Here is a 23,161-nt window from a genome sequence, read left to right as displayed (position 1 = left end):
AGAAAAGAAAACTCAAATAGAGCAAAATAGATCAGAATAGTAGGATCATCTCAGGAAATTACACCAAGAGAAAACATCTAAACTTTCCCATTAAACAGACCCTTGATGAAAAAAGAAGTCAAGCCTGAGGGTCTTCCTTCTTTAAAGTTTTATGTTTGGGAAGTGCCTTGGTGGCTCAGTTGGTTAAAGTACCCGACTCTTGGTTTCAGCTCAGTTCATGATCTCAGGGTCGTGGGATCGAGCCCTGCATCAGGCTTCAGACTAAACATGGGAGTCTACTTGTACCTCCCCCTCTGCTGCGCCCCCCCCCCCATTCACATTTGTGCTCTTTCATATAAATAAAGTCTTTTAAAAAAAAGTTTTATTTAAACACCGGTATTAGAAAATACTTCTTTGCAGTGTCTTTGTGTATGATATTTTCAGAAAACAATGCATTCACATAAGCCCTCTGCTCTTATGAATAGAAATAGAACAGCCAGAGTTCACAACGCACCAAAATACACCCATCACGTCCTTTATCCTCATGATGACCCAAAAGGCAGGCACAGAGATGTGAAGTCACAAAGTCAACTTTACTGCAGTACTTGTGGCCAAAACCCATTAGCTCCAATTGCTACTCTCACTGCCCCTTCCTTAAGGCATGAACCACAGGTCAAACCCGATCCTGCCACCCCTTACTTACCAAAAGAATTAACTTTTCCTCCTCTTGCCTCTTATTACCATTTGCCTCTATTTGATAGAATGGAACTATCCATTATCTTTTCACTCTTTCCCACATGGATGTCCAAAGGGTTTCCAAGTCTACTTCGAACACGCCTCTTTAATCTACCTGGGCCTTTCTGTCCACATGTGGCCTTCTTTTCCCTTAGTCGTTTATCCCTTCTCACCTAAATAACCACCTGCTAACCCATTCTCCCAGGGGCCAGACCTACTAGCCATCCCTCCTCACCTACACTACCCACATTAAATTTTCTAAAGGCAAGAGCCCAGACACATTACTTAAAAGCCTTTTATGACTTCCTAAAAAACTAAATACAATCCCTTCATTCCAGGACTCATGGAGCTAGATGCCCCCGAGTCATTTTCTCCCCCAGTTGTCCCACAAGACCACCTCCCTACAGACAGACTGGACCACAGGGGACACATCTTGTGCGTTCCACCTCCACACCCCTTTGGGAAGGCTAGAGTTGATTCTGTCAAGAATGATCTCAGTCCTGCCTCTCTGGGAATTCTCCCCATCTGGCAAGATCCTTCCATTAGTGAGTCTGTCCTTCACCTTCCCAACTCCTCCATGTCACCCTTCTCATGTATGGATCCAGGACCTTGCATCCAAGGTACTAAATATGTATTCTTACAAGATTTATGTGATCTCCCCCAATAAAGCTGCATTTCTCCAGGTTCTGTTCCTCAAGGTACATACCTCATGGTTTTACAGTAAAAATACTATCCCACCCACCCACCCACCCACACCTTTCCCTCCACATACAACCTTCCCTTCTTAATCACAATATACACTAACACCTCAAAGGGGACTGAATCATCCTATAATAAACCTAAACCTTTTCTAAACTTGAAACAAGGGAACTTTTCTTGCTTATAAATCTGTTAACATCCAGCAGGCCCGCTTGGAGAAATCAACCTAAAGCAGCTGAAGCAACATCCTATGCATAACTAAGTGCCCAGTAAATAACATATGTAAGATATTTTATAGTTTATATCTTACAGTATACTTTTGACACATTATTACAACTGAGCTCCCTTAATACACAGACTCCTAAGTAGGAAAATATAAATAATGGAAAATTTCACTGTCTTGCTTTCCTCCAATCCCCTCTACTTCTCACTCAACATTCCTTCATTCATGCATGAAATCAGGTGAAAACTCCTCTTTTTCAGTTAGTGTGAGACACTAGGCATACAAGGTGACTCAATGTATTCTTCCCACAAAGGGACTTGTTCCACCCTCTTTGAACTGAAAGGGTCCTTAACTGTCCTCATTGGGGGAAGGAAGGTGGGTTTTACGGTCAGGAAATCTATCTTGAAGACACAGAGAAATTAGGTCACTTGAATAATAAGAGTTTAGCTTTAAGGAAACTCAAAGTTCCAAACTTAGAGCTATATCAATAAGGATTAGGTCTGACCTCATATGAAAGAAAACCTCAAATGACAGTGGCTTAAACAAGACAAGTATAAACTGAGTATAAATGTACAAACAGAGTCTGAGAAGAGCCCAGGGCTGACATGATAGGCCCAAGGACTCCTGAGATTAAGGCTCCTTCTATCTGTTCCATCAACCTAATACAAGGTTTCCATCTTTAAGATCACCTCAGGGCCCAAGATGGCAGCTGGAATGCTAACCATCAAGTACTCATCCCAAAGAGAAGAAAAAGATGATGGAATAGGCAAAAAAAAAAAAAAAAAAAAAAAAATGTGTAGCTTTCAGCAGTGTGGTAAGATCCCTTTCTGGAGCCATTCTCCAGTCCTCCACGTCATTCTCATTGACCAGGACCCAGTGACACAGCCAAAACCAGTTCAAAGAAGTTTGAGAAATACGGTCTTTTAGCTGAGCATGGCTGCATCTCCGTTTTTTTTAAATGGAATTCTATTACTAAGAAGGAACAGGAGACAAGATATCGGATAGTCTACTAGAAATCTCTGCCATAAGGGAAAACATGTTCAATCCTACTACCTTCAAACGCTAATCAGAAGTCATTTAGCCCCGTGTTTCTCAAGCCCACTCACTGATAAGAATCATTCACAGGGGATGGGTGGTGAAGGGGTGGGAGAGGAGATCCTCATTGAAATATGGATTCCCAGGCTCCACCCAGACCTACTGAACCAGAATCTCCAGGGAGAGGATTTGGGGATCTGTTTTTAGCAAGCACTCTAGGTGATTTTTATCATCAAGCAGGTATGGGAAACAATGAAATCTAATCTTCCAGCCAATTTGGCAGTCTCAGCAAATTCCTGAGCCTTGGGGCCTTGGAGACAGTCCGTCCATCCTTGAGCAGCAAGAGACATGGAAGTTCTTTCTCATACTGAGGCAACTTCTATCAGAGGGCCTATCCCATGGGAAGAGACCAAGGGTGCCTCACCATAAAGGAATTACAAAAGCAATCAAGAATCAAGCAACCAAGGGCTTTAATGAGCCAGTGCTGTCTGTCACATGAGTAAATCTGCTCACGTAAAATCAGCCCATTTCCTTACAAAAGCTTTAGGATGACTGTTTTCTAATTTTTTTCCCCTTATTTTACCAACTAGGACAGGAGTTTGAGAAATGTTAGTGTCTCTCAGGCTCCTTAGACATACCGTACCCCATGGTACATCAGGGAGCATTCCAACAGGGCTGCCTGAGGTTGGCTGAAGGCCTTTAGCCTGTGGGTAGAAGGGTTTCTCTCTGAGGATTAAAGTTTAAAGCTATAGATGAAAGGTACAGTGCCCTTGGTAACATTTAGAAGTGATGTACTATTTTGCTGTCCATTGCGATGTCTTTCCTCCAAACAAAGGTACTGAGGACATGTTAGTTATTGTATTCCAACCATCCTACCAGCTCTGAAACCCAGGGGGATCTAAGGACAAATGTGATGGATCAACTCTAGGACTGTAAGGGATTTTGATTTCATTTTTTTTTCTCACCCAGGCTAATGCTGAGAAAATCGGTAGTTGGGGGAGGGCTTAATTATATCAGAAACTTGCTTATATCTGGCATGACCTTTCCATGGGAGATTCCAAACTTATTTTTTGATGTTTATGAGTGAAGAATTAAACCCTCAGGAGGTCATGAATTAAAGATGAAACATATTAAAGGGAGATTCTTTTTCACCAACTGGTGTTATATTTTGAATTATGTTCTCCAAAAAAGATGAGAAGTCCTAAACTCCAAGACCTCAGAAAGTGATCTTATATGGAAGTAGGGTCTTTGCAGGGGAAGTTAAAACAAGGTGAGTAGGGTAGGTGTTATTCTAATGACTGGTGTCCTTAAAAGGAAAATCTGGACAAAGACAGGCACAGGTAGATGGAGGACTGGAGTGAGGCGTCTACACAACAGACTGCCGAGATCGCTGCTCACTACCAGAAGCCAGGAGAACTTGAGGAAAACAGGTTTCAGAGGGAACACAGCCCTGCCCACATCTTGATTTCAGACTTCTAGCCTCCAGAAGTTGGTTAGTGGGGATGCCTTTCCTTGCCAAGGTCAAATTTGATATCCCTGGTTTAAGACTGAAGTTATTTGCCTACACAACTCTGCATGCAGAACAAAAGAACTGCAAATGCAAGACCACTTGAAAATAATTTTAGCACAGGCTTTAAATGTGCATTTACTTTCTCAAAGATGGTCTGAAACCCAGGGTCCTCCACTTATTATCAATGGGGCGGTTGGTATTCTGATGTCTCCCAGATCAGGAGTATCAATACTGCTTCCTTACTACATGACTGCTTGTTATCCTAGATTGGTGGTTCTAAACACCTTCCGCTCAGGACAGTCTTCAAAGGAGCCTTAAAAATACTCAGACCTTGGATTCAGTTGGTTTGGGGCTGGGTGGGATGAAGAGCAGTAACAGGGTTTCATTCTGTTTTTGTTTTTTTAACTCCCCAGGTAATTTTAACACGCAAAGGGACTTAAGAACAACCGCCCAAGACTATATTGGTAAAAGTCTTTTTTTTGTTCTGTTTTTTGTTTTTTAAGCAAACAATAGAGGGGAGGGCTAACCCTCTAACTCAGAAATACTAGGGAAACCCATCGTCTGTGAAACTGACATTAAGTAGCCATTGACTTTGAAAGCTGACTTTAGAAATCAAATTTCTATATGACTAATTGTTCCATCACTATTTGATGGGGAATGTTTTAACTTTATAAATGACTCCACACAGGCCCTCAGGCATCTAGTTTTATCTGTGGCTTAACAGTCATTTATATTCAATCTTACCCCTCCATAGTTTTAACAGAATGTAAAATCTTATTTAAAAAAAAAAAAAAACAAACACAAAAACAGCTACTGATATTTTCACTATCGTAACTTGGTGAAAAATCCAAACAGCTGCACCCAAAGATACCCACTACCAATGAATAGGTTCTAAATAAATTTCAGACAAGTTTTTCTGTTTTGGTAAAAAGGGCAAGATAATTACTTGATGTTCAACAGCTGACATGATTATATGGTCAGAACTCTGCAGACTTCTTAAAAACACTGGCCTTTCTTTCTTAGCCATTTCATCACTTTAAATATGGTTCTAAAGAATATATTAAATTACATCTTTGGGACACCTGGGTGGTTCAGCGGTTGAGCGTCTGCCTTCTGCTCAGGGTGTGATCCCAGGTCTTGGGATCAAGTCCCACATCAGGTTCCCTGCAGGGAGCCTGTTTCTCCCCCTACCTATGCCTCTCTTCTGTGTCTCTCATGAATAAATAAATCAAGTCTTTAAAAAATAAAAATAATAAATTATATCTTCAATTATATGTAGGTAAAACTCAGAAGGCAGCTTTTTTTATACCACCTAATTTCGTGACAAGCTAACTTTTCCTTTCTCCACTTCAGAAACCAAACAAATTCGTCAATACAGTAGACAAAAAAGACATCAAGGGCCTTTTGCTTCCTTCCTTTCTCTTTCTCTCTTCCTGCCTCTACCTCAATCTCTCTTCTCTTGACATTTGTTCAAAGCTCTGATTTTTCCCCTTGGACAGAAGGTCAGAGACAGAGATTTCCTGTCTACTACAGCTCTGCTTTGGGCTTAAGGAAACTTAAAAAAAGACCTGCATATTTCAGAGAAGGTCATTAGAACCACTATATACAATAGGATCACGTTCTTTCCTCCCTGTTTGTCCTTCATCAGTAGAGATTACAAGAAATGTCATGGGCAAGAGGAAGGCTACACTTTGACTAGGTACCAAGGGAGCCTTGAACAGACTCCAATTAAGAAGTGTATTCTTTTTTCCAGATGCCCGTGGGACTTTGCACAACTCCAGTAAAAATAAATATACTGCTTTCGGACTCCATTACAGAAGCAATTACCAGTGGACACAGAGACAGATGGGAGCAGAGGGGGTTAGAAAGAGACCTGGACAGGAAATACAGAACTTTAAAGCTTAATGAGACTTTGGAGAGCATCTTATTTTACCCATGTGGAAACCCAGGGAAGGACACTGATTTGCAGGAGCCTCACACATGTCTTGGCAGAGCAAAGATCAGTAAACGTGGCCACAGAACCGCCTGCCAAGTCTTGACGCCATCCGGAAGAAATCATAAGACGTTGAGCCAGCCTCTTTGCCTCTCTGGCCTCATGTTTTACATATTTATCATGTCTTAATACGCTGTAATGGATGGGGGGTGGTGAAAGCTGGAGGTCCTGATTGAGTTACTGCCTCTTGTTAAAAAGATGAGAAGTTTTCCTGGAGTGAAAAGAGGATAGTTCTCACGAAATGCAATCCACAGCACAGAGTTCAAGGTCAAAGAACCACATGTGGCAGATCCAGAGGGACACAAGCATTAACCTCTGCGCCTGTAAGATGGCATAGATAACCTGGCCTTTCAAGCTGAGAAAAACACTCCTGATGTAAAAGGAGCCAGCAAGAGTACACGACACGGATCAGGAATAAAGAGCTTAACAGTACTCTGTGATATAGCATCATGGACAATAGGCCCAACACCAACGCAACGATATTCTGAAATGAAAAATTCCTTCCATGAATCTAGAACTCCATGCCTCAAGTATCATCTTTAAAATGTCAACATAGTGTCTAAATACCAGCCTCAAACCCATTACTCAGCCAGAGATATTTTGAGTAACGGCCCATCAAATACGGGCAAAGTCCTATAAAGGCAGAAAAAAAATCCTTAAGTGACATTGTATTTATGTTTACTTTATCAGAAATCTCATTGTGTCCAGTTTAATGAGTAACTTTTAATATGGGAAGATATATACATTCCACGGGTCCCATAAAACCAAGGCTGCTGAAGTGGGCAATTTAACATTTCAAGGAAAAGTATGAATTATGTGAAGGTCAAGTCCCGTTTTTAAGTATATTAGGAGGCATAACAAAAATAAGGAAGTGGTTATAAATCTGAGTTCCAAGAATGGTAACTCCCTTGTATGGACAGAGAAAAACAGTGGAACAGAACAATGACATTCCTCTGCTACAAGAACACTTAAGCAGAAAAAAAAAAACACACAAAGGCCAGAATCACAACATTAAAAAAATGCATGTCATTGAGATGCTCCATATTGAAATGAGTGTTGTTCAAACTCCCCTTAAGTTCAGATGGCAAATGGTAGGATATCACTTATTTAAATACAGAGGTTGTTTGCACACATTGCAAGAAACAAAGGAAAGTGGCTATATGGACTGGTGCACAGGGCAGGCTCTACACGGGCTGGTCAGCTCCAAGCATGAAGACAAGGACCCAGCAGTGCTGAGGCAAAGCGATAACTTAGATGACCAGTCTCAGTTCACGTCCAGCCCAGCCGTCAAGTAATTCTGAATGCTGTCTCCCTACAGGAGGTCAGAAGACAGACAAAGCACATCACTGTGAGTATGCACCTACACACCTCTCTGTTTTTATTGAAAGTGTCATAATCTATAAATCCTTCACTTGAAGTGGTCATACAATGTTCTCTCATAGGACAAAGAACCTAGAGATGGATCCTAGTGATAAGCAGTTACAAAAGCTTTCCAGGCGACTGTCCTGTATAGTGAAGTTAATAAGTACAGAGCCAGATTAGACCTAATCTCCAGTTGGCACCAGAATCTCCCCACAAGGACTAGGGAGGGCTTGGCTGGGCCCTACTCCTATTTTTTTTTTTAAGAATTTATTTATTTATTCATGAGAGACAGAGAGAGAGAGAGAGAGGGACAGGTAGAGGGAGAAGCAGGTTCCATGCAGGGAGCCCGATGTGGGACTCAATCCCCGGTCTCCAGGATCACACCTGGGCTGAAGGTAGTGCCAAACCACTGAGCCACCTGGGCTGCCCCTGGGCCCTACTCCTAGAATAACTAGGTTGGTAGATCCAGGGTGAACCTAAGAATGTGCATTTCTAACAAGGTCCACAGGATCGCTGATGGTCTCAGCATCACACTTGGAGAACGACAGAACTATAGGAAAAATCCAGGTACTTAAATGAAAAGAACTACCACAAAGTCTCTTAAGAACCTTCTTGGGTTAGGGCAATTTACTAGGCTTGTGACTAGATGCTAGGGGCCTACAGAGTCACTGCTGGGATGTGAGATGTGCTGGATGCCACAGGCAGTAGCCTCCTCTTACTTTCAGCTCAGAAGATGCATACACGTAGAGCTAGAGCCTTTTTACCCAAGCTACTGATACTGAAACCCCTTCACGTGTATGGGTTCTTCCAAGGCCTTGAAATATGCTCACACACTTACACACAATCTCTTGGCACTTTTTTTAAAACAAGGACTGTCATAGATTTTATATAAACTGCAGGCTCCCCAAAACTTGCATCTGCCCTTGGAGATCTCTTATCCCTGTTCATATCCTCCAGATTTCTTTTTCTAGGGAAAGAAAAACATTAAAATTTTTAAACATCACAAATAGGTTTAGCACTTGCTTTTATCCTTTAATAAGAACATATGAAACTGCTTTAGTAGATTTCTGCAACTTTTTAATGGCTTTGTATTATGTACTCTAAAAATACACTCACCCAGTTGTTTTATTATAATACATAAGTGATTTCCAGTTTTTATAGATGTAAAAGCATTGCCCTGGTGAATATCCTCAAAGCTAAATATTTTTGCCCTTCTCTATTTCCTCAATATCCCTCTAAGTAGAAGTGTTGATACATACCATATGCATTTGTTTTTCCTTTGTTGTAATTATAATGTCATATAATTTTGTAACTCAAATCTCTCTACACTTAATTTATCATATGCACTTTCCCAGTTGCTACATAATTTAAGCTTAACACTTTTAAAGACTCTAGGACATTCCTCTTCATTGATGTAAAGTAATGTATTTGCCTACTCCTGCAAAATATGGGTTACTCTCCATTTTTTCCTTAATATAAATAACACTACCAAAATACTTCCAACTCAACATTTTAGAAGACTTCCTTCACATAGTTTCCCTTCGGCAGGCCAAAAATTGTAACAAGGACTAACCCAATGGTATCGTTTACAAAACACAGGTTTGTGGTAGAAAAGTGAAATGTGTAAGCAGAGTTCAAAATGGGCCTGAAAGTACCAGAAACTCAAAGATAAGGAACAGTCACTACATTCTACTTGGGGTCAAAATAGGAGACCTGTGTCTGTCTCGAGGGCTTACTTGACCCTTTCTGAAGAATTCTTTCAAAGCTAGGAGTAAGCCTGCCCAGAATCTTTTTTGACAAATGTTAGCAAAGTGACTCCAAAATTGAGTCACTGGCCCATAAAATTGAATAATAATCCCAGCATCTTTTAAATGAAGTCGAAATAGCTGCCCCATCATAACCAAGGCCCAAGCACTGTTTTATTTCTGGTAACAAGTAGCCCTGTTCTCAAGAATACTCAAGCTCTCTAGTGACCAAAGAGACACAGATGCCAGTCAGGAAATTGGGTTTAAATTGGGGTAATTTCTGCCTGTGGAACACAGGCTAGCTAATTAGCCTGCGCCCAAGCTCATGACTGGTCTCGTTAGTGTGGCTCTCAAAGCACTGGAGCTAATGAGCTCCAGCTACAAAATCATTTCATAGTTTAGGTACCAAACAGGTACACGAATGTGTCGTATAGAGCAAGCCAGGTCCTCCGATGATCCTTGTTAACATCAAATAATACAGCCAAAGTAGTGGAGAGGACATTCAGATCATACTAGAGGGAACCCATCCAGAAAAATCCTCCTGCCCTTTTGTTTCTGGTCCATGACGTGCAGAGAGTAGCAAATACTGAGCGAAGTGGGGCCAGAGGCATGAGCAGTGACGATGAACTGTATCTTATTTTCATGTTGCTCTTAATCATTCATTCGACACAGTGCCTGGTTACCTAGAACCGGGTCACATGCTGCAGACCAAGCAGGGACCATGATCTCATCCTAGCATGACCCTGACTGCCACCTGCCACTCAGATCCACAGGTTCACCGTGGGCGAAGGGCAGAGGTGGCTTTACACTCGAGAAGGCAGGAATCTACAGCACCAGGCTCCCACTCCGGTGGGACTTAACTCCCTGAGTGCTCGCTCACCAGAGCTTACAAAACCACCCCCTTCCCACTATCAGCAGAGCACCATCCGGGCCCCAACACCCGTCCCAGTGCCCAAGCCACCACTCGGGACAACTGTGCCCCAGACCTTCCCAAGCACTACCAACCTGGTCTGAGTCATGTCCTTTGCTATTTTCCCACCAGAAAACAGTACAAACATCCCTTAAGTCTCAGAGTCCAATTTGCATTTGAGGTCCTCCCCTCCCCGCCTCCCCCCCCCCCCCTCCACCAGAACAGGTCTAACCACTTCGCTTTCCACGTTCTCCACCCAGCTCTTATCTCTGGCACCGAAGGCTTTCAAACTAATCCCGTGCATCTGGCTAGCTGGCTTCACTGGGACGTGTTTTGGTCAAAGTTTACCCATGATTATCGCCTGTCAGTTGCCACTGGAAAATTGTAAAGGAGAATCTGAAATGCAACCACAGGCCTTCACTTGGCTGCCTGGAATCGTGGTTTGGTTTTCATCTCTGGCGGCCACACCTGCACACAGCAGGGGCAGCAACCTGAGACACAGGTGCAGGTGTGGCTCCTGTGGGCCGGCGTCCCCCCTCCTCCCCAGCAAAGCACGTCCGGGCTCCTACTTTCCCCTCTGTGATGTGGACAGAGGTGTTAGGAACTGAATCACTGGCACCCCTCACAACTGTTTGGAAGCAGGGTCCTGGCAGACATCAGTAGTTAGGGGGAAGTCATTCTGGAGGAAGGTGGGCCCCTAACCCAACAGGACTGCTGTCCTTACAAAGGGCGGACAGGCGGACAGAGAGAACCACACAGGGAGCACTCCACGGGATGCTGAAGGCACAGGCAAGCCAAGGAACACCAGCAAGACACCAGGGGCGTGCACAGGGGCCCGGAATGGATTCTCCTGCGTGCCTCCCACCTTGAGCTCAGCTGTCCATCCCCCAGAACTGTGCAAACAATGCATCTGGATTGCTTAAAACACTCCAGCTGTACAACTTTGGTAATACAGGGCTAGCAAGCTCGAGCAGCACTTTACGATGTCACGGTTGTCTTTTCTCTAAAATGAGGCTAAGCATGGTTGTTCTCTAATAAAGAGGAATAAATCACAATCGGTTAAGTTGCTTAGATAATGCCTGACATGGAAGTGGATTTTAATGTTAAGTAAACAGTCCCCATTTTTTCTAAATCAAGTAGGGTTTTTTTGGGTTTTTTTTTTTTTTTTTTTTTTTTGTGAAGTTTCCTTCACCATCTCTTTTCACCAAACAGAATCGTGAAATGCAAGTACAGCACTAAGCCCACACCAGATCTCTCAGGAGATGCGGGGCACTTGTATCTGGCTGGCAGGCCCAGAACAGGGTGTGGCGCTGGCGCGAGAGCAGGAACCCAGATTTCCTCCCTGCTCCTCGCGGACACCCACACAAAGCACCACATCCCGCCCCGCCCCCGCAGCACCCCCACCCCAGCCTTGGCCCCAGCCCTGACCCTCTTCTCCAGTTGGTCTCTCAAAACCTCCACCATCCTTCTACCCAAAAATGCAATCTTCCCCCAAAATGCAACCTTCGTTTAGCCTCAGCCTTCAGTTTCACACCTGCCCATCCCGCCCCACCCCAACTCCCAGCTTTCACGGCCATCCATCCCTCCTGTCATCTGAGTATCAGATGACTTTATTTCCCATTCTTTCTTTTTAAGATTTTATTTATTTATTCATGAAAGACACACAGAGGGAGGCAGAGACACAGGCAGAGGCAGATGCAGGCTTCCTGTGGGGAACCCGACGCAGGTCTTGATCCCAGGACGGGTCCTGGGATCATGACCTGAGCCAAAGGCAGATGCTCAACCACTGAGCCATCCAGGGGCCCCTATTTCCCATTCTTCATCCACATTCATCTCCTTCTTCAGTTAGCACCCCATCCCCACCAGACTGCTTTCCTCTGGTAATCCTACATAGTCAAGAATCCCAACCCCAAATTCACCTCCTCTATGAGACTCCTGTGGCATTTACCACCTGCACTCCTGATACCACATTGAACAACACAAGCCTCACACAGCTCTATCTGTTTCACACACGAGTCCTAGCAGCTTCTGGAGAGTCAACTTCTGAGACTATTTATTCATCACATACTACGGAACACCTACTGATACCAGGCACTGGGTATATTGTTATCAGCAATCATTTATTGGGAATTTACTATGTGCCAGATTTTATCTTAACCCTCATGATGATGCTAAGGGAGGTGCTGGCATCACCCTGGTTTACAGATAAGAAAGCCAAAGATCAGAGAAATTACTTAACTTGCCCAATATCACAGAGGCAGTAAGAAACACAACTGGGACAAAACAGAAAATAGGATTGAGAAACAACATGACAGGTCAGCTATAACCAGACACACAAAACATGGATTAGGGCATTATCCATTTGGAAGGATGTCAATAGTTATTACACAGATATATAGCACTGTGTATATCTGTGTACACACTTACACACACACGTCCAAATGGACAAGGACAATGCCTTAATCCATATTATTTGGGATCTGGTTCTATAGATATATAAAAAATATATATCCATATAGATCTGGATCTTTGAAGGCAGAGCTATCCAATACTTTAATGAATTAGAGGCATGTCTACCAAGTTTGCAGATTATGTGATTATAAGAATGTGTGATTTATGTGAAGAATGTGTGAACTCAGTGTGGTTATAAGGATCAGAATTTAAAATGATGCAAAAACTAGAGCAACAGATTTACCAAACAAAATAAAATTTAACTGGGATAAATATAGTGCCCTGAACTTGGGTTCATATCCAAGAGAACAAGCACACAAAGAGAAAGAAATGGCTTTGCAAGCAAAAGTAGAAAAGAATAAAAAAAAAAAAGAAAAAAGAAAAAAAGATAGGAATCAAGAGGGGAATGTGGCTGCAGAAAAAAATATGATCTTAGGTCATATCAAGAAAGTTCTATGTCTGCAAAATAGAAATGCCACTATTTTCAGTTCTTGTGGAACAAATCTCAAGTTCTGCTCAGAATTCTAAGCCCCACAGTTTGAGATTCAAAGTGGCATATATGGTGAGAGGAAATTAATCAGTACAAGAATCCTCAGATTTTCAGTTTCATAAACTGCATGTTCACTGAATACAGACATTCAGTGTAACCTAAATTTAGGTTTATAATGTGTAATTATAGGCTGACATCATCCCAAACTTTCCTATGAAGGTGTGGATCAGGTCTTGACAGTTCCCATCCATGTAAGTAATCCCAAAATGATGGTTATAAAATAGTATACTTGATCAGGCCTCTGTTAATCCCCTATCTTATCAAGGTTGGTCACCCAACATATTAATAGACCCAAAAGAAAAAAATCTGATTGATAAACTAATGTCATTAGCTGGTAACACTCATGGCAGTTTTCTTTTCTACATGGAAAAGGCATTTGATTTCCCTGAAACGGCATGTTGCAATAGTCTTGCACCAACAGGACAATGGGGGAATTGGTCAGTAGCAACCACTAGTCCCTTCTGGGGTGAGAATAATCAAAACTCAGAACGTTTGGCACACTTCTATCATTCAACTCCCAAACAAGGTTCACCATGGAAATCACCTGCAGCTAAGTATCTTAGTTTTCTGGGGCTGCCACCAAAAGGTACCCCAAACAGGATGGTTTCAATGACAGGAGTGTATTGTCTTCTGTTCTGGAGGCTGGAGGGCAAGGTGTCAGCAGGGTTGGCTCCTTCTGAGGGCTGTAAAGGTCAATCTGTTCATGCCTCACTCCTCACTTCGGGTGGTTTGCTGGCAATCTTTGGCATTCCTTGCCTTTTCAGTGCATCTTCCACATCTCTGCCTTCACAGTCACATGCACCCTCCCTAGGTCCTTCAGTTTTCCCTCTGTACATGTCTGTGTTCAAATTTCTGCTTTTGATAAGGACGCCAGTCATACTATACTGGATTATAGCCTACCTCAATGACCTCATTTTTAAAATAATTTGATTACCTCTCTGAAGATCCTATTTCCAAATAAGGTCACACTGTGAGATATTGGAGGTTAGGACTTCAGTGTTTTTTGTTGTTGTTTTTGTTTTGTTTTGTTTTTGTTTGTTTGTTTTGTTTCTTTGGTGAGAGGGGAGGTGGAAGGCAGGCAACTCAACCATAGCACTGAGTTCATTTTCTCCAGTGTCCGTTCCCCTCACCTCTCTGGATTTAGCTGGTTTTGTAGCTTCCAACTAGACTTCATGTCCCTTGCCTCCCTTGCAGCTAGGTAGGGGCATGTGACTATGCCCTAGTCAGTTCCACATGAAGGCAATGATTTGTGCACCTTCAGGGTTACAGCCTTTAAAAAGGAAAATGCTTATGCTCCATCCTCACTCTATTCAAGTCTTACAGAGCCAGAAAAACATGCAACATGAGCAACACCCTAGACCAGCACTATCCAAAAAAAATTATAACACAAGACTTTAAAGTTTCCAGGAGCCATATTTAGAAAATAAAAAAGAACAGATGAAATGGATTTTAATATATTTAATCCAATATGCCCAGAATATTGGCGCATTAGTTGTATAATTATGGAAAAATAATTATTAAGGAGCTATTTTACATTCTTTCTCTGGTACTAAGCCTTTTAAGTCTGGTGTGTATTTTACATGCGCAGAATAGCTCAATTTGGACTAGCCACATCTCAAATGGTTAAGAGCCACATGTGGCAAATGGCTACTGTAATGCACAGCGTAGCTCTGGAGGGTAGCAAAAGGACGTCGTCAAAAGACCTGGGTCCTTAGATGAGGCTATGGAGCAGAGCTATCCTGCTGGCCCTGGAGTACTTGTAACTTTAACTTAAGAAAACAGCCTCTAAAAAAAAAAAAAAAGAAAAAAAGAAAACAACCTCTAGCTCATTTGATTTCAGAGTATTTTGCTGTAACAGCTTATCCCACATCATAATAAATGTCCACTGGACCTCACAGAAGGACCCTGGAGCTTCTCAGTTATGAAACAACCCGCCAAAGAATGGACAGCTCCATGAATTCACATGGACTCCTATGAAAAACCCACCAAAAAAGTAGCCCCAGTTCCAAAAGTCACCATAGCAACATCCTCAGCATTTGGGAAATACATCTCAGAATAAACCCATCCAAGGAGAACATGTGGTTCTTCAGACATTTTCTTGTTCAAGTCCCACATTATAAATCCTTTCATCTCCCAGCTTATAAGACAGCCCAGGGGAAAAAGCTGGAGGGAGAGATCATCAGATCATTTGGCCTCCCAAGAAAATAAAAATGAAACCCTTTCAGACAGTACTTTCCAAAAAGTTAAAATAGTTTTCATTAATGGAATAAAAACTACCCTAATAATTGGACAATCAAGTTGATCACAACATGCTGACTTTCCTTGTTTAAGAGGAGGTAGGGACTCAAGCAAAAGCAAAGTCAAGGCTAATGGCCTCATCTTTATAGATATGCTGGGCCTTTAGCTAATGCGGACCCCAAGTGTCACATAAATGAAAATAACCCCCTCTATACAGCAAAGATCTTTGGATGGAAACTCAACTGAAAAGCACCACAGGGTGAATCCAGAAGCAATTCCTATTTCACTCCCCAGGAGAAGTTACATACAAGAATTTGTCACACACAAAAAAATCAAGGTCATCAAGAGTTCCAAATGATTAGGTAATTAATTCAGAATACAGTGATAAGGAGTAATAACCTAGATGATTCACTGCTTATGTAGACACTCAGATTTCCCCAAGTTTAGGGGCCAGGTTCTGAGTTTCATGTTCGTCTCCAGCCGCATCTGGAATGGATCAGGTTTAACCAAGAGTTCCTGGAGTTCTAGTCTGGGGTAGCTAGAATGAAGCTGTGATCCAGGTAGGCAGCAATGAGGCTCTATTTAGAAATAGATGGGTTTTGTTTTTAGAGATAGACATTTTTATCGGCTCCAGTAGAAGAGCAGAACTAGCATCAGTTTGCTCTTGCTTTAGAAGTTTAGGCCGAAGTGTATTTGCCTCCCAGGAAACAACCCAAGATTTTCCCAGATCCTCCTCTGCCACAGGAAGGACACCAATGTTGGTGAGCTCTGTCACTATAGAGCACGTTCGTATCACGCAGGACCATTGCCTGGGCCTTTGTGCTGAGGGCAACAGAGCAGAAGGTATCTTGTGCGGTTTAAAGCTTTGGAATTTAGGAACGAGAATGCCCTGTGTCAGCAAGTATGTGCAGGGGTCGACAATACAAGCTTTGGTGGCAAAAAAAACAAAACAAAACAAAACAAAACAAAACAAAACAACCACCCAGGATTCAGATCTCTCTGCCCTTCATCAAATGTGGGACTTTGGGCAAGCTACTTAACTTCCCTTGCCCTTAACTTCTTCCTCTGTAAAATGTTTTTAGGACAACTGGAGTTTGGGAAGCATTACATGATACAGAGCAAGTGGGAGGCTTGGTACAGTGCCTGGCACGGAGCATCATTCAATAAATGAGAACTTATTTCTGCTGCAGTAGGTCAGTGGCCAATGTTTAGTGTCTTGCTCTTCATATTATATGTTAGATTTAAAAATTGTGATACTCTGGCCTTCCTCTATCAGACAGTGAAAATCGTCCACAAGAAATAATGGTACTAAGATCATGAGTGTGCATGCTTTGGGAGCTGGGGGTGGGGGTGCAGCAAAGCTTCAGAGAAACTTCTCTCAGATGGAAAAGCAAGGAGGTATGCTTTGGGTTGATTCATGTTCCACTGCCCCCACTTCCCCAATCCCCCACCTGATCCTCGTTAGTTAAAGTCTGAAGCATCTCAGAAAATGACCCAATCCGGAGATGGGGTCTTTAGAGAGGTGGGTAATCAAGTCAAAATGAGATCATTAGGGTGGGCCCTAATCCAAAAGAATCCTGTCCTTATAAAAAAGAGGAAATTTGGACACAGACATACATACAGGGAGACTGCCAGGTGAAGGAGAAGGCGGAGATCAGGCGATGCATCTATCAGCCAGTGAGTGCCAGAAAACCAGGAGAAGCCAGGAGAAGCTTGGAGGGCTTTGCCCCTTCACAGCCCTCTCAGGAACCAGCCCTGCAGACACCTTGAGCTCAAACTTGTAACCTCCAGAAGTGAGAGGCTATACATTTCACTTGTTCAAGCCACTGGGTCTGTGTTCATGGCCACCCCAGGAAATTAATACAAGGAGAAATCAGACAGTGGGCAGATTCCCCATTCAGGAGGGCTGACAAGACCTGCAAAATATGGAGGAGGACACAAACCTGACCGAATTTCTCTCCAGAAGTTTACAAGAGTCTCATACCTCCACCCAAAAAGGTCATCTCTGATGTACTTTGACATTATGTGTACTAAAAAAAAGAGGCTTAGCTTTACAATAGATTTGGCCAAGATTCTTCTGTCAACAGAGAGACTTGGATTTTAAATATTCCCTGTATGTGTGTGTGTGTGTGTTGGGGGGCAGGGGGGAAGGAGACTTGGGTATCTGTAAAAAACTTATTATAAATGACCAAAAACTCCTTGGAAAAAAAATACCTTGGCAGAGATGTGGATTATCGACTTTCCCAAGAGTAGTTCTCTCAATGGGCAACAAATTCAAACTCCTGTCTGAGCAGGATGTGTCTGGTTCCTCAAGATTCACAGGGTGTGTACATTTCTTTGGCTGAAAGCTACAATCCTTAGTAGCCGCTACCTAAAAAAATACCACCAATTGAATATTTCATGGAGCCAGCCATTTTGAACTGGCTGCCTTGATTTTTTTTTTTTTTTTTAATGGAACGTCCGCTGCTTCCCTAGTACAATGAAAAACATAATTGGGAACAAATCTTTCATAAAATTAAACACACACCCACAATGTAAACTCTGAAGGCCTCAATCATGTTTGAGAGGCATTTCTCAAGATTTGTTACAAAGATCTTTCAACCCCATTTCCCATCCCTCAGCCTCCACCCATTCCACTCAAGGCACTAAAAATTGGCATTTACAAAGAAATTCCAGAAGTCTGAGCGTTTTATTAACAAAGGGAAATCCCAACCTTCTTGGCCTCATTTCTCATGATGACAGCTCATTTTTCCATTTGGAACCATGTACTGGTTGCCGCAAATATTTAAAGAGGTAGAGAAGCCACTTTCAAACTATGGTCATAAAAGATATAAATACTGAGGATTTAAAACTCTGTCCTCATTTTATAAGCATAAAAGTCAAGTATATCCATTTTTAAAACCAGGATGAAAATTTATAGTGTTTTTTATTAAAAGACTCAGCCATGCCATCCATGGGCTCTCTCCTGGGCTCTTAAGTATTACCATTTTGCATGTCAAGGGCAAGTTTCTGAAACTGAGACTCCCCGCTGTGCTACATGGCTGGCTCCAGAGTATCATCCTCTCCTGCCTTCCCAACCAGGGATCCAAATCCTCAAGGCCTGGGAAGAAGCACCACCTATGGAAAGCTCCCCCAATGTCTCCCATTTCCAGCAACTCAACCCCTCTGAAAATCAGCATCATTTATCATCTAAACCCTGCAATTTAACAACTGTTTGTACCATCATTGTGGAAGGCCCCCTTTACCCTCTGTATTATACATGATTTGTGTTTTACCTTGGTTATTTCCTGTGCCCAGTTTTTCTCCTCCCGTCTTGGTTTGTGAGCTTGTTAGACAAGAACTACACCTCACATTTCTCCTATATGCTCTCTGGTAGCTGACCCAAGTTTAAGGATGCCCCAAATAAAGTTATACATGTGAACTGAAAAATGTCATCCACTGAAGGGCAAGTGTTTAGCCCCATAATTCTCCCCAGCCTTTGTGGGTTATTGCAGGCTCCCAAGTATGGATGGGGATTCAAGGAACTGGACAATGGATGGGGATTCAAGCAACTACACAAGGATAGTATCTAACCACAGCCCACAGAACTGGGCTCGTCCCCCTGTTATACTCACATAAATCTGCCCTTGACTTGGTAGTCATCTGGGTCAAGTGGTCCAGGAAGGACACTCGGATTAGATCTCTATCCGCATCATGGTCCTGGAGTAGCACAGTGACCTTAAGGCCACCCACGGGGGCCTCCTTGGGGCCACTCTTGTCCTTTTTCACTGCTGGGTTTGCACTCAATGGCCTCAAACTGATCTGGCTGCAGACCTCCCAGGAACAGGCTGGCTGAAATGTGATCATACCAGCAGGTCACCTGCCTCCTCTTTATGAAAGCACGAACATGATCTGCTGTCCCTCTTCTTTCCTACCTCCCAGAAATACAAAGAACCTTTTCTTCCCTCTTCTCCCTTCAGCCTCACACAAAAAGAAGCAGGAAAATTTGATGGCGGGTGGTTTAGGATCATTATTTGAGACCACTCACTTCAGGTAAAGAAGATTCCAGTTTGGCTCACGTAACTAAATATAAACAGTTTAAAATTTGTTTCTCATGTACTAAGTGACGTGTACGTACATGTACATACACCAAAAAATTCAAACCAAAAGACACACATTGAAAAGCAAACCTACCCCCTCCACCCACCCCAGTTTCCTTCCTCAGAGGCAGCAACTGGTACCAGCTTATTCTGCTCTCCTAACCACAGACACTTTTCAAATCCTAGCTTTTATCATGGGTTTCTGATTAAGAGAAAGGAAGAAATATTTACCAAGCATCTCCTGAATGCCAGGCCCTAAGATGTGTATTTTACACCCATCAGCACACTTAGCCTCTACAACAACTTTGTAAGGCTAACATTATTTCCTCCACTTTTCAGGTGAGGAGCCAGACAGTCAGGAAGGTAAGAGAATTGCACAAGGTCACCAACCTAGATCCAAAGTCACTTTTTCAAGCTACCGCCTGGATTATACGGTTTCCAAAGTCAAATCTGCGTCCAAAATCTCGTTTTTGGAAACCTATGCTCTGGAATTGGGCTGCCACAACAGGAAAACAGATTATACAAAGTAGAGCTCTGAGGATCCAGACAAGTTACCATACCTCCCTCAGTCTCAGTTTCTCCATCTGTAAAATGAGTCTAATGGTAATACCTACAACACAAGGTTTATGGCAAGAGTCCATGAATGTCACACAGTGGGCTCTGCACAGAACCTGATGTAGAATAACTACTGCCCCATGGTTAGTTATCAGCACATGGCTGATGACAAACTGACAAACAGACCCAAAATCAGGTATTTTGATCAAATATCACAAGCTATTTGATACAGTCTGGCCCCATTATAACAATTCCCTTTGCTCCATGCGCCCAAGCTATCCCTCTAACAACATTTCTTCTCTTAGCACTAACTTCCAAATGCACAGTCTTCCTGCTGCCAAATCCCGGAAGCTTTTAATAGTATTATCAAGGTTTTTTAATCATGGAAATAGTCCCCTTTTTTTTTTTTTAATTTAAAACCTAGATTCCAGCAACTCTCCCTACTGCGGCCAGTTTTTAATTTTTAAGCCAAAAGTTTGTGTCTCTCTCATTTCCCCCTGCCCCTGTTCAGATATCAAGGAACTCTAGACTGATTCAATTTTGCTAAAATAATCTCAGCTTGTATAAATGGAAGCTACCCAAATTCCCTCAGAATGGAAAAGGCATTTGTTACCCTGGTCACACGACATACAAACCCACATCCGTTCCCCATCTACTCAACTTTTCGTTCTTCGCTCATAGCCACATGAGATCTGCTGGCTGTGGTACCACAGGGCCAGCAGAGGAGGCAGCAGAAGGGGGCTCCTCAGGGGAGGAACAGGGGCAAGGGGCTAAGGAAGTCAGACAACCAAGGCTCTCAGTGGCCAAAGGCAAACTGGGTGCCTCTGGCCAAGTCACTTCACATTCTCTGAGTTCCACTTAACTTACCTCAAGAATGAAAAGGTGAAACTCAACTTTTTCCTAAAATCCTTCTGTAGCTCTCATGTCTAAGCGAGACAAAAACTTGCAACCATCGCACAAGCATCACGACTAGTCTGGGCCTTATCAGGGCAGTAAGTTACACGTCATGATGCAGCCTCAAGAGATAAGCTCCAGCCAAAAGGAGGTGTGTGCATACCACACATGAGCCATAAAAGACGCAGCCTCCATTTATTTTAAAAACGTGGTTGTGCCAACCTGTCATATAATTCATGGCAAAACAATAAAACCCGGGTTCACCTTTAATTGCCTCCTGTTAAATGGCAGGCAAGCAAGCCCTGTATGAGGGTGAAATTTCTGGGCTTCTAATACCCTTCCATGAATTTCTCCCATTCAACAATTCTGCCCAAAGCATCTGGAGTGCAGCTAGTACAAGACTGGAATCCTAGCAGGGTTTAGGAGGTGACCTTGTGTTTAGATACCATGTGTATAATCCTGTTATGCTATTTTTCTCCAGTTTCTCCTCTGGGAGACTTTGTTTCAGGACCCTGACATCATAACTGGTTCCTCCAATCCAAAATCTTGTATGATGGATAACAAGTGAGTAAGAACCCCAGGAATTCAGGGGGAGTCAAGGTGCAGGCAGCAATGGATACTGTTTTCACCACAAAAGCTTTAACAGAGAGTTAAAAACAGTTTCCAAAAGCCAAAGATGAACCAAGCTAATACGTAACTCCCTAACTACTCTCATGAGACGAGCTTCCTCCAAAAATGACATTCTGAATCAGATTTGGGGGACTTCAGAAAGGCTGACGTTTTTACTGATTCTCTTCTCGAAGCTGTGCAATTTGACTGTTTCTCTGCGAGGCACCGACCCCGGGAATAAGGAGGTCATTTTCAAGAGCTATTCACACAAACAGCACGGAACCTAGAACATGCCATTCACAAAAGCCCGAGCAGAGGCCCTGAGTGTTTCTGGTCCTGGTGATAAACCCAGGGCCTTATCAAGGTGGGAGCGAGGGCTGTCCTGCAGCCCCGGGAGAGGGAGAGTGGAGTAGACAGACGGTGAGTCACCGACGACTTACGTCGCTCTTCCTGAACTTGGCTTTCAAGCTCTTCATGTTTAGTCCATTCAGCTTTCCAAAGCTCTAGAAATTTTTTCAACACCTAAGCACAGAATGAAAAAAAAAAAGAGAGAGAGAGAGAAATTTAATATTTAAGTTTCCAAATAAACCCAACAGATAATCCCTCCCGGTGAGATTACAACTTTGGGGCCATGGGCCATTAGGGCTGAGTTAGGAAGGTGTTCAGAACTGAACAAGCTGAGAAGTAGTAAAGAACGTGTTATTTCCACTCATTATACAGTCCCTGGGAACCTTCTGATATTTTCAAGTTAATCTAAACTTTAAACTTTTCCAACTTTCCAAACATTAAAAGTAGAACAAGGCTAACGGTCACTGTACAAACCAGAGTATCTGTGTGCTACACCGATTCCTGTATGTGCCATTCATGTCGTACCATCCGCCTCCTTTCAAAGGGCCACGATAGTAAAGAATGATGAGGAAAACAGTTCATATTCCAGATGCCATTCATTCCCTATTTATTTTTCTCAGTGAGGTTTCTTTTTTTTCCTCCCTAAATGCGCGCACAGGGCAGTTAGTAAAAAATGCCAGGAACAACAAAACCTCCCTCTTCAAATACCTCATTCTGCAGGAAGCCACTCTAAACAATAAAAAAGGCTCTATTCCCCCACCCTGCAGGTCCTTGTGGGAGCCAGCAATTCCAAGTCAGAGCTGGCAAAAATCTTAAGAGATCACCTCATTTAGGAGGTCTGTGGTCCCCTGGAATGCAAATGTAATTTAAATATATATATATAAGCGTGTGTGTGTGTGTGTGTGTGTGTGTGTGTGTGTGTGTACACTTTTCTTTCAGGAAAGATAGTTCCTAGTTTTCATCGGATTCAGCAAGGGGTTGTCACCCTTCAGAAGTTAGGGCTATCTGGTCCAGGCTAAGTCCCTCATGTTCCAGGGGTAGCAATGGAACCTCAGAGATGTGAGGAAACCTGCCCTCCGTTGAAAGCCTGCTTATGATGGAATTCAGAACCAGCTGGGTAGTTGGAGGACTTTCTCACCGCCCCCCTACAGCAGACTCCCGGGCTAACACATGGTACAAGTCATCCTCTTTCACCGTTACCCCTGGAAAATGACAGAGTGCGGAACCTTTGCATCTAGATCAAGGG

At 42.9% G+C, this 23,161-nt stretch overlaps 1 protein-coding gene across 5 annotated transcripts in view; it reads right to left on the bottom strand.

Moving 5' to 3' along the window:
- RAI14 (retinoic acid induced 14) overlaps positions 1-23,161 on the bottom strand; it is a 136,573-nt gene that overhangs the window by 91,176 nt on the left and 22,236 nt on the right. For 4 of the 5 annotated variants that reach the window (XM_041747707.1, XM_041747706.1, XM_041747705.1 and 1 more), the window contains exon 2: positions 22,008-22,089. In XM_041747707.1, coding sequence (XP_041603641.1) covers positions 22,008-22,043 — 36 coding nt within the window. In that variant the 5' untranslated portion in view covers positions 22,044-22,089. Of the gene's footprint in view, positions 1-19,044; positions 19,283-22,007; positions 22,090-23,161 lie in introns of those variants that run through there. The other variant, XM_041747709.1, reaches the window with a different exon arrangement.

This window comes from Vulpes lagopus, chromosome 3 (assembly GCF_018345385.1).
Source record: "Vulpes lagopus strain Blue_001 chromosome 3, ASM1834538v1, whole genome shotgun sequence".
Classification (NCBI taxonomy): domain Eukaryota; kingdom Metazoa; phylum Chordata; class Mammalia; order Carnivora; family Canidae; genus Vulpes; species Vulpes lagopus.
This window is presented reverse-complemented; position numbering and strand designations above follow the sequence as displayed.